We start from the raw sequence: 15,127 nt of genomic DNA, 5'->3' as shown, positions 1-15,127 counted from the left end.
GTTGCATGACTAGGAGCAGTGAAGGAAAAAGCAAGCAGATGGGTAGAGAGAGTGTGTATATTCTCTTTATTGGGATGTAATAGCTTGAGATTTCCTTCATCACATAGAACTGGGTGTGCTCAAACTACTACATGTTCCAAATGCTGCTATCTGCATAGGTTTGTGACAATAAGGAGAGCTGACAGCATCTAATTACGATACCATTCTTCTTTGTAATTATCTCAGGCCCCTTAGTGATATGGGGAAGCTTGGCTCCTAGGAGACTGAGTGTCTCACCTGGTGGTAAATGGGCATTTATGGCCCATCTGTGTCACTGACATCCAGTCTAATCCCAGGAAGCATGGGAATTCGGCCATGGCACTTGTGGTGAAACGGAGACAGTGCTCTTAAGGTACTGAAGTGAAACAGGATATGCTGCAACTGGGGTGAGCACATTCTCAGACATACATCCAACAACATGAACATTCCAGGTAGAGCTGAACTCGCCTTGAGGCAAACAGAAGAAAGATCTCTGGCGATATGGTTCAGGTTGAATGATCTCCTGAGAGTCTGAGGAAGTGATGTTATAATCAGTAGGATCCCTGTTGTTATCTTGCATAGTTTGATTAGTTGTCATCACTGTGAGACAGAAGGCAACAAAATGGCTGGTTGGCTAGCAGTAACCCTTTCACTGGCATGTCTCATTTAGGCACATCAAAAGCTTAGAGGAATGCTGGATCTTGTAGACACTTGGCTTTGATCCCAATATATTGCTTTGAAACCAATTCGGTAGAAAGTTTAGAACTTGATGGAGATACCAAATCTCTGGAAACTGACCAGGCAGGGTGGAAATCACTGGAGCAGCGGCTGGTCTACTTGCCTCTGTACAATATTCTACTTACTCAGCTATCAAAACTACATTGTGTCTGACAGAGCCTGTGCCACGAAGTCAAGGTGAGCAATTGGGTACTTTTTAAAGGTTCCTTGCTGTACCAGAGATGCACCAGTTCCTGAATTTAAAAAAGTGTCACCTGTGAAAAATATAAATGGAAATTTAGGGGACAAAATACAAAAAATGAACACGGTAATTACAGTAAAAGTAAGAAAAAGGAAACAAACTGAAATATTTAGTAGTTGGGAAAAGAGAACGGAATGGTATGGAACTTGCTCTACATCTTAAAGATGTGCATCTGGGCATCTTTAGCCATGGGGAAGGAACAAGAACAACTCCCTAAGTAGGGGTTGTATCCAAAGAAGTCATCCTGTTAGCGTAAGGACTTCCACCTGCCCAATGGGACTTCCTCTCCCTCTCCTTGCTTCCCCCATGTGTTCTGGGGTTCCCCCAACCCTCCAAAGCAGATCTGGAGGGCAGTGCAAGGAGAGGGAGAAGTCCCATTATACACACAGAAGTCCTTGTGCTAATGGGACAACTTTGTTGGATACAATCCTAGATACTTAAAAGTTTCTGAACATGCTTTGTAAAGGCATAGCCCCCAATTGTAGGATTGTACAGGAAGAATTTATGCCAATCATGCAATAATATAAATTAGTTTTAACAATGTGAAGCTTATTCCAAATCCAACATGCATGTTTTCTGTATTCATAGTATTTTAGCCAAGAGTTAAAGCAGAAGTGAGTTATCTATGGCCCTCTAGATGTTCCTGGACTAAAATTCCAATAATCTCTGACCATTGGCTTTACTGACTGTCACTGGTGTGAAGTAGCATCCAACAACATCTGGAGGACCACAGGTTTCCCATCCCTGAATTAAATGGTGGCTAAGGGCAAGAAACTGTTGTCTGCTGTGTGGGGAGAAAGGCTGCATAGAACCTTGCTGAAAGCCATTTGGCTTGCATAGATTGAGAAATTACTTTCCAGGTATTTTCATTCCTTTAAAAAATCAAAACAGAATTTCAGAAAGCCAAGTTCTATACCAGCTTCCATATTTTGATCAGTGCACAGAGAATAAAACAGCATGACACTGTGGGATAGGGAACAACTACTACAAGTATTCCTTCTTGGCATGGCCCAAAACAGGTGAATGGCTATAGCTACTTTAAGCTCAAAGTTTGTGTAGTTGGGGCCTTCCTAGGTGGCCAGTTCGGGTACCATCAGCGTCACAGTCATTGGAACAGTATAGGGTAAAGTAGCGAGGAGGGAGGTTTTGAACAGAAGGTCCCCTACCACCACCAGAATTGTCCTCACTTTTCTGAGTTACGTACAAAGCTTGACTGCAGGAGGGCGGTTCCACCCTGACATTTGATGAACCAGTCTCCTCTTCCCTCAAGTATTCCTTATGTTGACACACAGGCAACTTTGAGATTCTGGTAATGGCCTGACAGGAAGCAGCAGGACACACTGGCTTTCCCAACTTCAATAGGAAACTTGTTACACAAGTGCTATTAAGACTGCCCTTTAGCAAACAGCTTCCTGTCACTTATCCTGTAACAATGTACAACCAATCAAGCAGGAAACTCAGGGTAGCTGCTACAGAATATCACACCACTACAATGGAGCTCCTCCAGGAATGTGTTTATTTACATTAAAACACTATTATACAAACTGAAAAAAGAGACATTTTAGAGGGAAGGCATGCCCAAGCAAACACCCCTCTCACTGCCATTTTGTTTCATGAGATTCGAAATGGGAATTCTATAATCCATCTATTTGGAAGGGGAAAAAAAGAAAACCACCATCCAACCTCCAAGTGTGAACATTTGATGGTCACTATTAAAGTCACCCCCAAAATACTTAATTCTCCATCCAAATAAAACTCTTGCCCATTGGTTTTATTTGTAATTTATTTATGTAACACAGTGTAGAAAGCTATCAATTCATAAGCAATGGTTCTGTACAATCATCCTGCAGAAACGCTTGTAGGATTCCTGTTAATTTTTCAACCAGCAGGCACTTCCCCCCCTATAAAAGTGCTCAGTTAACAAGGATTCCGTTTTTTTTTAAAAGACGAAAAGATACATGGAAAAAAGGTTTACCCCCTTAATGCCTAAGGTGTGCACATAAAACAGGCACAAAGAAACAAACGTGTATTCCCATGATTTCTACATCACTAATACAGCAGAAGCAACAATCTGTACAATAAAATGCAACTGCAGAGGAAAATAATCTCAACTCATCTGGAATACTTTTCTAAAAAAAAAATCCATCTTGACTTTAAAATGCATAGTGATCAGAAAAAAGAAAACTCAGCAAAGCAGCTCAACCCCACATACACAGAAAGCATCCCCCATCGATTCTTAAAGCATATTTCAGTTAGGACTTAATTTTTCCCCCTTCACATATCACAAGAATAATATACAACTGGCTAAAAGGAGCTATATGATAAATAATTGGGAAATAATCTATTCATGCACTAATTAAGTACAGGTAAACTTTACAGTACACAAAAAACATTCATTAATAATGTAATGTAAAGACTGAAATGTAAAGAGAGAAGAATACATTACTGATTTTATAATTCAAGTTCAGGCATCTACTTGTGTTACAGCACAGCTGTCAAAAGGCGATAATGAGTAAATAATAAAACAAAGTGTTTCTTGTTTGTTTTCCCACATTATTCTCTAACTGAACACCGATGGGCAGTGAAGCAATCATTTTGCTGTCCAACTCATGAGGCTGCTGTGGTGTTCTAATTCTGCATCTGTTCAAAGAACTTGTAGGTTGGATTCTCATAGCCATTTTGTTGCATCTTAGAAAGGTGGCGTTCCTCTGGAGTCACTGCAGCATCCACCTAAGGCAGGCAGAAGGAAGACCAGAGTCAGGGTCTCACATAGGCAACTCACAGCTGTCATATTTGCAGAGCAAAGGAGTTCCCCCACAAGTGGCTGGTGTCCATTAAGAGCGGCAGAATACAAGGAACCCAGACTGTAGGCAAAGCCAGCGCCAATGACAGGCAGAGCCAACTAATTCTGTTTTTGTCCCCATCCTCCTCCTCTACAAAGGCAACACTGAGACTAAGGAAGAGGAAGCTATCAGGTAGTGCTCCCCCCCAATTGGTTGTAATTAAGAAGACAGGCAGATACCTGACAGCTGACTGGGGTGGTGGGGCACTGCCCCATTTCCTCTAATAGACCAGCCCTCACTGCTGTATTGAATGATCACAAGTATTGGTCGGTTGTGTCAAGAACTCGCAAGTTCTCACCGGGGGGTCAACTCCTAAGCCCAGGGCAATTGATCCTGGCCAGGCACAACCCGTGCCTCCCTTATGAGGGCTGAGTTAAACCAACACCAACCCTGTAAGGTAGGTAGAGTGCTACCACTCCTTAAACCTGGTCACCCACTCTGGCCAAGGGGAAACTCAAAGTACCAGAAATAGACCTCCCAAGGATTCCAAAAGACAAGAGCCAAAGATGGACTCCTTGTCTTGGAGCCTTAAGGCAAAATACCCAACTATACGGTAGTCTGTGGCTAATTGGCCAAGGTGCCAGATTCAGAGCCAATTTCTGTTTGAAACAAATACACACTGGTAAATAAGAGATAAAATATAAGTGCAAAAGTGTAGCAGCAAAATAATTCCTTAAACCAAACACCCCAAGGGTTAGGTAAAATACAAAAGGCAAGAGAGTTCAAGTCACAAGTAAAAATAACAAAGCTGTCTAGCTTAATCTATACTGGCATAATATAGGTAAACCAGCAGAGTAACTACATGGTTCCACATCTCCCTAGAGATGTACAGTCTGGATAGCAAAAAGAAGATGGAACCCCAACATAGGTAGCACCAAAGAACATTGGGGAACAAAGACCCAGGAATTAATTAGCTAATCAGGGGGCTTTCTGATGATGAAATCTTCTGGAGCATTCACACCTAATGGTCACACACATCTCCAACCTTCCCAGGCCTGTGGCCTTGAGGTTCTAGCCTCAGGCTGATAAGCAGGTGTTCTTGCCCACTGCCTAATTAACTGAGTTCAGCTGTGAGAACTGACAGTCTCATGGCCTCCCAGAGGCCCTAATTCAGGCAAGATGTTTTTCCCCCACAATTCCTTGCCACAGAACCATTTTAGTTAGCAACCTTACAAGCCAGGCGTTCTTGACAAGTTGCTTTGAGGAAAGGATGTAATTCAGTGGTAGAGTATCTGCTTTGCACACAGATGGTCTCAGGTTCAATCCCTGGCATCTCCAGGTAGCACTGGGAGAGGACACTTCCTAAAACCCTGGAGAGCTGCTGGACTAGTGTTCTAACTCAGTATAAGGCAGCTTCCTACATTCCTAATCTGGTAGAACCACAGCCTCTGCTGGGCCCTTACAGTTTGTACAGGATTAGTCTCTTTCACAAGCTATGGCTGTATGTGTCTAGGGTTTCTCCATGCCAGGGAGAACAGGGTGCTGGACTACATGGGCTTTTTGTATGATCCAGCAGGGCTCTTCTTTAATTTTGGTCTCTTAGGAGCCCTGTGTGCATATAGCACCCTCACACCAATACTGAATGCATGTAGCCAACAAGCTTGAACCTTCTGTCCCCTCTAATGTGAGAGGAATGGTTTGAATCTCCCTGTTGTAATGTATGTTTTTATTTTATTTATAAAAGTATTTATATATTGCATATTACAGCTGGACAATTGTACCTTATCAATTGTGTTAGTTCGGTTTCTTTGAAGTGTATTCTTCAATTTTTTAAAAAACGTGGTATTCAAATTAAATAATAAAACAATACAAGAAACAATACAAAACAAGAAAATGCAACTAATAACCCAAAGGGCACCATGAATATTATCCTAATATTAACTTCAGAAAAGGCTAATTTGTACAGTTATTTGCATTAGTTTCTACTGAAATAGGCATTCTTGGTGTCCATATAAAAACAGAGCAGGTATTGTTAAGCACAGTTCAGAATATGCTGCTCAGTATTTGTATACCTTGTGTCAGCAAAATATATAAAGTATAGCTTTAAGCCAATATAGCCAGTAAAGTTGTTGTTAGCCTAAAGGTTTGTATCCCCCTTTAAGGCCCCAGCATTCTTAAGCATTTAGAGAATTAGCTCAGAGCCATCTGGAGTCTAATCTGGGGTTCCTAATGAGCCTTCGGTGTGATGCCCTGCCAAGAGTGATGCTGGGAAGGTACCTTGTTAACCAAGATAATGTAGAATGTCCCGTTAGGCAATTAGAGGCTTTGCCTATCAGTTGTTGTTATGTTGTATGATGTAGCCTTTCCTAGTAATACGTCATATTCTTAGCAGGTGGATGAGTCAAGGTACGGTCAATGATAAGACAGTGCAGCAGTTGCTTGTTAGCAAAGATAGAGATAAAGATAAGGCAGGCATATAGTTTGCCAAGGGAGGATGCCAGGATGTTTCAGCTATCTATCTTAAAATAACATAGTTTTCTAGCAATTAGTCTGCTTTTGAAGGTGTCCTGTTAAAGGTCAGAATAGCCAATTATATGTAGCAGGTGCCATGATGTAATGTTTTGATGCCTTAAAGTCATCACTCATTTATGTAATCATATCAGTTTGTATGCCAATTTTTATGCTATAAAAGTGTCTCTTGTGCCCAGTATGAGTGTTCAGTCTGACACCAGCTACTGCAGAGCTGTGTGGCTGATCCACTTTTATTGGGGATACTTGGCTGTATGCTTTGTAAGTGAACTCAATAAATTTTAACTGTTTGTAAGCAAACCTCACGTCTGCATCTCATCTCTGGTAATCCAAACAAGAACCTGAAGGGTATGCAGTATTTTAGATTGATTATTTAAACATCCCTTAAATTTTGCATCTACAGGGGAAAAAATAACATGTTGCGCATCTGAGTTCTCCAATATGTTATTGGGACAGGGACCACATAGATAAGCATACCATGGCACTTTAAATCACACCTCAAAAGCCTCCACAAAATTCTGATACATTTGAAGGGAATTGCTCAGAGAAGAAAACTGACCCTTAGTTATTGCCCTGAGGTTGTATTCAAGACTGTGCGAGCAAAACTCCACCCTTGTAATAGGACTTTGCCTTCCTCTCCTTCTCCCTCTACCCCCCCCAATCTGCTTCAGAGGGTCTCCCACCCCTTTGGAGCAGATTTTGAGGGTGCACATTTGGAGGAAGAGGAAGTCCCATTGCACAAGCAGAAGTTGGTTCTACTGGCACCACAGCAGCACTGGATACAATCCCTAGAGGATTGCACAGGATATCTAAAATTTGAAATTGGACTCACAGTATAAGTTTGAACTTTCCTAACAACAACAACAAAAAGATAAACTGCTATTGCAATTGGAAGAGCAGATCCTATCTGAAAATGGAACAGGCCAGTTAACGTCATAGTCTGGCTTAGTTTGCGGTTATTCTCCATTCATGGAGTAATAATCACCTGTAACTTTCACTCACCTCCACTACACCATGATGGATAGATGTATACTGCTTCTTCTTTAGCATCACCAAAGTAATGACAATCACAGTAGCGATGACGACACCTCCCACCATTAATCCAATGATGGCACCTTTGTTTGAACCTACATCTTCAGCAAAGAATACCTAAGGAATCAAACATAATTGTAACAAATTAGTTACAGAACTGGACAACTTGTTGCCTGTCTATTTTACATATTCCAAAAGAATAAGAATTCACTCTACAATCCAATGGTTCCTCAGCAGCACTCAAGTGAAATACCTAAACTTTGTTTCCATGTAAGAGATAAATTAGTACTACTGGTTCTCTTCATCTAATATTGTGGGAGATTAGAATCTGAAACTGCTAACACCTCCTCCATGGCAGATAGATCAATAAATCTGTTGCTGGTGTAACCTGACCTACAAAGCTGGTGTCAGGCTGTGGATAGGGATGGGGGAGACATTTGTTCAGCTTTCATTTTAATGCAAACCTACCTAATTTGCACATCCTGGACCAATACACAAACCAAACCAAACATAGCTATCCTTCAAACTTTGCATTCCTCCACATTTTGCGATGCAGTTCTCCAATCATAAAATGTGGACCAAAAATGCATATATTAGGAAAAGTGTACAAAAAAAGCGTGTATCAGTGAAAATAATGTGCAATCTGCATTATATTAGGAGAATTGCTTCCAGAAATGCATAAAGGAGAAATCTACACAAACTGATGTGGAAATGGGATGGACTGAACTTAAGACAAAAACTGAAAGAAACGGAAATTGTCAGATTCATCCATCCCTAGCTGTGGGTCAACACCAGAGCTTGGAAAAGTTACTTTTTTGAACTACAACTCCCATCAGCCCCAGCCAGCACTGGCTGGGGCTGATGGGAGTTGTAGTTCAAAAAAGTAACTTTTCCAAGCTCTGGACACAGATACATTGTGGGAGGCACTACAGGTCTTGAAAAGGGAGCGCTCACAATATAACAACTGAATGAAGAAGACTACTAATTTTGAGGCTTCAATGCCATTCTTCTGCTTGCATAGGGCTCCCCTTCTATTTGTATTAATTCCCCCCTTCCTGCTACAGCCACCTTGCAGTGGTGAGTGGGCTTGCGTGTTCCAATGAACCCTGTGAGCGATGCCGTCGGGAGTCATGTACTCCCAGCAGGGTCACCCATGGCGGTAAGGTCAAGGGAGAGGAACCAGACAAAGAACGATCCAAGAAAATCCTCAACGGCAGAACAGGCGGAGGACAACAATGTGTATGTTACAACGGCTGTGAAGGTGGATGAAGGCTGCAGCACATAAGACTTCCAATCGTTGTGGTATCCATGCCATTGTATCAAAGCCTTTTTCTGTCAAGATTGTGTGTTGATTGTCATGTACCGATCTCCCCACCTAAAACAAATTCACGCACAGGCATTTTCCAAGTCACTTACAGACCCACTGTTAAAGACCTTATCTTGGATAAGGTGATCACCAATGAATGACAGTCCCCCAACCCTCCAAGGAGTGGATTTCAGGGGCACATGGAGCTGCAGAGGGAGTCAGGAAACCGTCATTCTAAGAACAAAGCTCAATTTCATTCATGAAAGGGTCCAAGCACTAGTATTGATCTGGTATATGTGCTACACCCTGGACATATAAGGATGAGAAACTGTGAAGCCTTGGCACCTTGGCACTGGCATTGGATGGGGTGGGACTGCAGCTAGAGCCAATCAGCTCACGGCATGGCTCTTGTGACAGCAGGGCATGTGAGCAGACCGGAGGGAAGACTAACCTCTGTCAGGTCCGCCTGCAGCCCTTTTAAGTTCTGCCCTATTCTTCGCTGCCACTGTGAGTGAAGGCTTTGGAGAGGAAGGACCAGGAGGATCTCAAGTGAAGATGCCTAGAAGAGCCGCATGAAGAGGCCTGAAGGAACTGAAATCAAAGGGCTGAAGTCATAGAAGCTGGCAGCAGGGGATGTAGAAGACAAGAGCGACTTTGTCAGTGGCTCCGGTGCCAGCGGCGGCACTGGCACCAAGGATCTGGCAGCAATGAGGGATGTGGTGGCGGCAAAGTCTTAAGTGTGTGGGAGCCTGTGGTTGGGACCTAATCCCCCCACTGTGCAACAGACCACACCCTTGAGGTTTCTTTCAGAGCCCCATGCCCTAGGAACATAACAAGCTTACGGGATCAAGGGAAATCTTGGGGCCTATAGTCGGCTGCACACTATGGGTTATTGGTACACTCCCAGGTAGGCTACAATGGGAGTGGAACCTGGGTTCATCTCTGCGGACTCCTACCACATAAGGCCACCCTGAGTCAATTAGCTTCCAGCCAAGGTAGGCAATACTGAATTAGATGGACAAATGGTCTGGCCAAAAAAGGGTATGAACTGCTAAGGGGTGAGTAAATTATTCTCCAGCAGGAGATTTGGTGAATGATGCTGACAATATTGCTTCCCCTCCTGAAGAAAAGTATTTAGCCATGCCTTGGGCAAAGAGGGCCACCATGTCCAGGCAATCCAATCTTCTTCCCCACCTCACATCAGAAGGAGGGAGTGGAGGCCAATCAGCAACCACCTAAGCCCCTTGCAGCCAATGCTCATCAAGCCCCTGCTTAGGAGCCCCCAAACAGCACTGCTCACCTGCAGGGTATGTCTCAAACCCTAGCTCAACTGACTGATCAGGTTGGCCATAGGGAGGCTTCAAGAATGGGTATCCAGGCCCCACCACCTCAGTAGGCACAACAGATGCACCCAGGCAAACAGCATCACCATCCAAGGGTGACTTCACTGATGGTGAGCAAGACTCTAGAGGAAAAAGAAAAGGTTGACAGGCCAAGAAAACTCCCCAGGTGAAGAATCCTAAGAAGCGCACTGTTCAGAAACAGAGTGAGGACATAGACAGTGAGGGAGTAACAGGCGAGTCTTCATCATTCAATGAGGGATCCCCCACTCCCCTTAAAAATATTGGGAAACAGCTGCCAAGATCTCAGACTTGCCAGGATGGGCCCTATATAAGCAGAAGGGGGTCTCTTTAGGTGGTAAGGCGCCAAACAAGGTTTGGGTTGTAGAGAACACAGCACATTCAGATGAGGAAGCAATGTCCACTTACACAGATTCAGGGAATCCACTGGGATCCATCACTGGACAGTCAGGGAGCACATCCTGGATGGATAATATGTTGACTTAGTCTCCCCTGGCAGGACCTTGCGCATCTCTATGGCAGGTGTGCCAGCCCCCCATCACCACATTAGGTTGTTGAAAGCAATGAAGAAAGACATCCAGGTCTAGCTGCATTTCTTGTCATCCTTTAATAGTATATTGCTTTGGGAAGAACACCTGGAGGGTATGGATCTACAGATCCAGTCAGACACCTCAGGCAGCTTGGGCTTCTAGGTTTACTTCTGGGGGAATGGTGTGCCCAACACTGGCCGCCATACTGGGCAGCTGAAGGTATCGCCAGAGGCATAACATATCTTCAGCTCTTCCCCATCCTTGTGACAGTGCACATTTGGAAAACCTCCTGCTCTGAGCAGGTAATGCAGTTGGTGGGGAGACTTTCTACTCCGCTGCTTGGAAGCTAACATTCTTTTCTCAGCTAGTTTTGTTCCAGGGCTAGACAACAGCATTGCAGACTCTTGAAATCGATTTCAGGAAGACCAATTCCGTATCCTGTGACCCGGAGCACAGCTCAACCTGAGCGGTTCTCGGAAGAGGTCTGGAACATTGGGAAGGCATAACAACTCAGGGAGTACTCCAGTCCATTGTCCCATCAACCCTGTGTTCCTATTTCATGGGCCTGGGCCAATACCAGCCATTCACTACACAAAAGAGAGGGGGAAATGACACTTGGCCAGTTGCAGAACCAACACTTCTGCCATATCTTGCCTCTCTCAAGGAGTGGGGCTTGGCCGCCAGAGCAATGGCCATCCATCTGGCAGCCTTACCCTTCTTCTCTAAGGCCTGCGGCTTGCCCAACCCCTGTAACTCCTTCTGGGCTCACAGAGCTGTGGAGGGTTGGCGTAGGGAACTACCTCCCTCCTAGGACAAGAGAAGGCCCATATCATATGACCTGCTCAGGGCAATGTATGCAACACTACCTTCTTTGTGTTGGTCATAGTTCAAAGGGCTGCTTTTCCAGGCAGGTTTCTCATTTGCCTTCTTCAAGTCCCTCAGAGTGGGCGAACTCACAGCAGCATTCCACCATGATCACAGGAGTACGGCCTTGCACTTACAGGATGTCTCATTCTCTGGGGAGTGGGGAGTAGAATCTGCCTCCATATCACTTGTTCAAAATGTGATCAGCAGGGTCGGGGGGGGGACATACAGCTGTGGGTGACCCAGGAAGCTGGCCCCTGCTCCATATATGGCACTCAGGCATATTTGCAGGCTTGCCCTGGGGGCTCAGGACCTCTGCTTACCCATGCCAATGGGAATCCTCCAGACCAGGCTTCAGTTCATAGGGGTGAGGTGCTTGGCACTGACAAACTTGTGGCTATCTCCAGAGGACTTCCACTTCTTCCATATTGGGGCGACCACTACTGCTGCGGAATGCATCTGGGTGATCAACAGGTGGCGTTCATCCATTTATCACTCATATATCCACCCACAGAGGCTGTCATGCCTCAACTGACTCATCTCACCTCCTGTTTCCTTTCAGCCTGAGGTACAAGAAAAATCTGGATGATGGGCCTTTGCATCATTTACTGGGCTGGTCAACACACTCAAACTTCTTGTTGGGGCCAGCACCTGGCCTTGGTCATGCCATCCACCTCACATGGCTTGGAATTTGGGGTATGATCTGGGATGAGCTCCTGTCACAATTTCTGGAGCAGGCAACCAATACCGGGCCTCTGGTTGTCCTGATAGTGCAGTTAGGCAAAAATGATCTCAGCAGGAGAAAGGACATTAACACCAGTCTCATGGGTACCATACACCTGAGCCACCTGCTCTCCCATTTTGTTCACATGACAATGCTATGGTCTAATCTCTTGGAGAAGATCAGCTAGAGAGGAGCCAGAGATCCAGCCCAGCTAGATGACACTAGGAGAAAAGTGAACAAGATGGTGGGCAGTTTTGTGCATACCCACAAGGGTGGGGTGATTCAGCACCCAGCCATATCCTTCAAACACAATGAATTATACTGCCAAGATGGAGTCCATCTATTCAAAGTTGGAACAGAACTCCAGCTGGACGATATTCACATGGCCTACTCAACTGGTTGCAGTCATTGTAAAGTTTGGCGGTGAGCCAGCAGGATATACTTCTGGCTCTCATGGCAAGAACTGGCATCAGGCAGAATTCATTCCAAGAAAGCAGGGGAGAAGCTCCTAGTTTCCCACTTTGGGGATCATCTTAGAGGATGTGGGGTGCATTCACAATACTCGAAGCCTTAGCTCGAGGGCAAACTGTGTGGAGGCACTCTTGGTTGGCAGGGTGCCTCCCAACACTGGTCCATGCGGAAGAGGCTCCATATTCACCCTCCTTTTCCCAAGGGGGGAAGACAACTCCCTAGGTCCCCCCCAGCGCTCAGGCTGGGGTGTGTGCGGGGTGTACGCACCACACAGCAACTGATGTATGCACCACACAGCAACTGGGCTGTGTGATGACTGGATCCTCCCCTATGCCAAGCCAAACCCTTAAGTCACTCTAATCAATAAAAAGTTGTGGCCTTGTTTTACCCCATATGAGTCTCCTGTCTTGCTATTTCTTCGCCTCTTCTTCAGGCACCCATCACCTGCATCCACAACTGGCACAGCAGGGGGAGCCAATACTTTTACATTCCATTTTGAGTATGCTTCCCCATTGCATACAAGCTACCATATAATTAAAGGAGAATAAAATAGAATTGACTGAACTGAAATTCACTTTTCCTCCTCACCTTCCTGTCCCCGTTCGCTATCAAAACAACTCTTCCCTTAAGTAATTCATAAACATGTTTAACTCTTGCGATTCTTGCAGGCCAAATTAGAGCCAGTCTATTTTGGATTTTTTTCTAGCCACATCAAAGAGCGGATATTATTTTATTTTTGCACAGAACAATTATGCATCTCTAATGCAAGTTGGATTCCTATATTAATTTTAATTTTCAGCTCCACTGAGCCTCAAGAATATGCTCCAAAAACGTTTCATTATCAATATCAAACTTTCATTACTCTTTGAAGTGAAATACTTAATTGTAAATTGTTCCAAAACAGGATACAAGAACGCAGACTCAGCCACAGAGTATGACCAGCATGTATTTTGTCTTTAGCCCCAGTTCAAGCTCCACATACACAGAACATTTTAAAACTGCTTAGGTCAAGTCAGTTCCTCTTATATTATCTTGTACAAATAAAAATTTAACCCTAAATTGAATATTCATAGGTGTTTTTTTTTATTATTTTAAATAGCAATCAAAGTCTTTATGTGGCTGGTATGATGTATTGGGAAGCTAGAGAAAAGGAAGCTAGAGAGATCTCAATGTGGGGATTAGAAAAGTGATGTGGAGCATTACACTCTGCAGTCACATTATCGGCAAGTGGAACATGGAAACTCATGTGAATGAATAACCATCTGTCATTTGAGATGGCAAGGAAGCAATATTTACTTTTTCTTTTGGCTCCCCACCTCTTCCTCCTGCTTTTTTGTGTGCTTCCTATATTCCCCTCCTCTCTTTCTAGAACTTGTGACTTGGTCAGTTCTTGAGTTGCAAGAAAGACGTATCAGGGCTCAACCCATCTTTTAAGTTATACTTTTAAATTGAGTAGCCCTGTCCCTTTGGGCCAAACTAGATGTGATGGCAGCAGACTTGTCTCTTTAAATGTGACCTTGCCCCAACTGCATATAAAGTGGGGGGGACCAATTTAAAGGCCAAAGAATTGCTCTGATGAGATGTGCTGAATCCTCCCAGTACCTGTTGCTCATCTCTCCTCCTGCCTCAGCAATTCCTCCAACCATTCTCTATATAAAAGCCATCACTTTCAGATGGTGACTCCTGATTTACAACAATTTATAAAGAAAAGCCCAGTGCATTAAATATATATGCACAGTATTTTACCAGCGGTGAAAGAAAGATAATCTGGGTTCCAAGAATAAAGATTTCAGTAGTCTTATCCCTTATACACCAAGTAAAGGGCTTCACCTGCAAGTTCCAAAGATATTCACAGCCTGCTCCGCAGTAACTTGGAGCAGGACTTTCAGTGTGGCTGCCCCTGTTCTGTGGAACAGCTTTCCTGTTGAGATATGACAGGTGCCCACTATTTGCACTTTCCAGACCAAATGAAAACATTTTTGTTCCAAAAAGCCTTCTCAGCTGGATGAATACGTCACTGCCATGGGCGTCCACTTTGTATTATTTTTAAAGTTCATATTCTGTTTGAAACTTTTTTAAAAATTGTTTTTATTATATTTTATACATTGCCTTGAAATATATAGCAAAATCATCACCACAGAAATTAATCCCCCCTGGCAAGTTATCTCATGAAGCATTTTTCACAAACAAATTTAGCATAATAAAAATTACTAGCTGCTATTAAGGAGAACATGTTAGTATCCAGTTTAAGGAAGGAGGCTATGCTCACCAGTTTCTGATGATGGACTTCATATCCTGAATCATGTCTGTACTCTGCATCCATCTTTAATTCTGAGGTCTCCTCTGTTTTAACATTGGTTAATCCAGAGCCTATATTAGGTCAAAAAATATAAATAAAGAACAATTTTTAAATAGCTATATGAACACCCTCCACCACTGTTACCAACAATAATGGTAAGACTCACAAATGAGGAAGCATCTAATGAAAAATATGCACGGTGAGAAAATGGAAAAGAATGTGACTTTAAAA

General features: G+C 43.7%; 1 protein-coding gene across 6 annotated transcripts in view; it reads right to left on the bottom strand.

The window, feature by feature from the left end:
* Positions 1–2,492: 2,492 nt before the first annotated feature.
* Positions 2,493–15,127, bottom strand: part of APP (amyloid beta precursor protein) — a 253,679-nt gene continuing 241,044 nt past the window's right edge. For all 6 annotated transcript variants that reach the window (XM_061627883.1, XM_061627879.1, XM_061627880.1 and 3 more), the window contains 3 exons: positions 14,867–14,967; positions 7,312–7,458; positions 2,493–3,727 (listed from right to left, as the gene is read on the bottom strand). In XM_061627883.1, the coding sequence (XP_061483867.1) occupies positions 3,626–3,727; positions 7,312–7,458; positions 14,867–14,967 (350 nt within the window). In that variant the 3' untranslated portion in view covers positions 2,493–3,625. The remainder of the gene's footprint in view (positions 3,728–7,311; positions 7,459–14,866; positions 14,968–15,127) is intronic.

This window comes from Rhineura floridana, chromosome 5 (assembly GCF_030035675.1).
Source record: "Rhineura floridana isolate rRhiFlo1 chromosome 5, rRhiFlo1.hap2, whole genome shotgun sequence".
In the NCBI taxonomy this organism is placed as follows: domain Eukaryota; kingdom Metazoa; phylum Chordata; class Lepidosauria; order Squamata; family Rhineuridae; genus Rhineura; species Rhineura floridana.
This window is presented reverse-complemented; position numbering and strand designations above follow the sequence as displayed.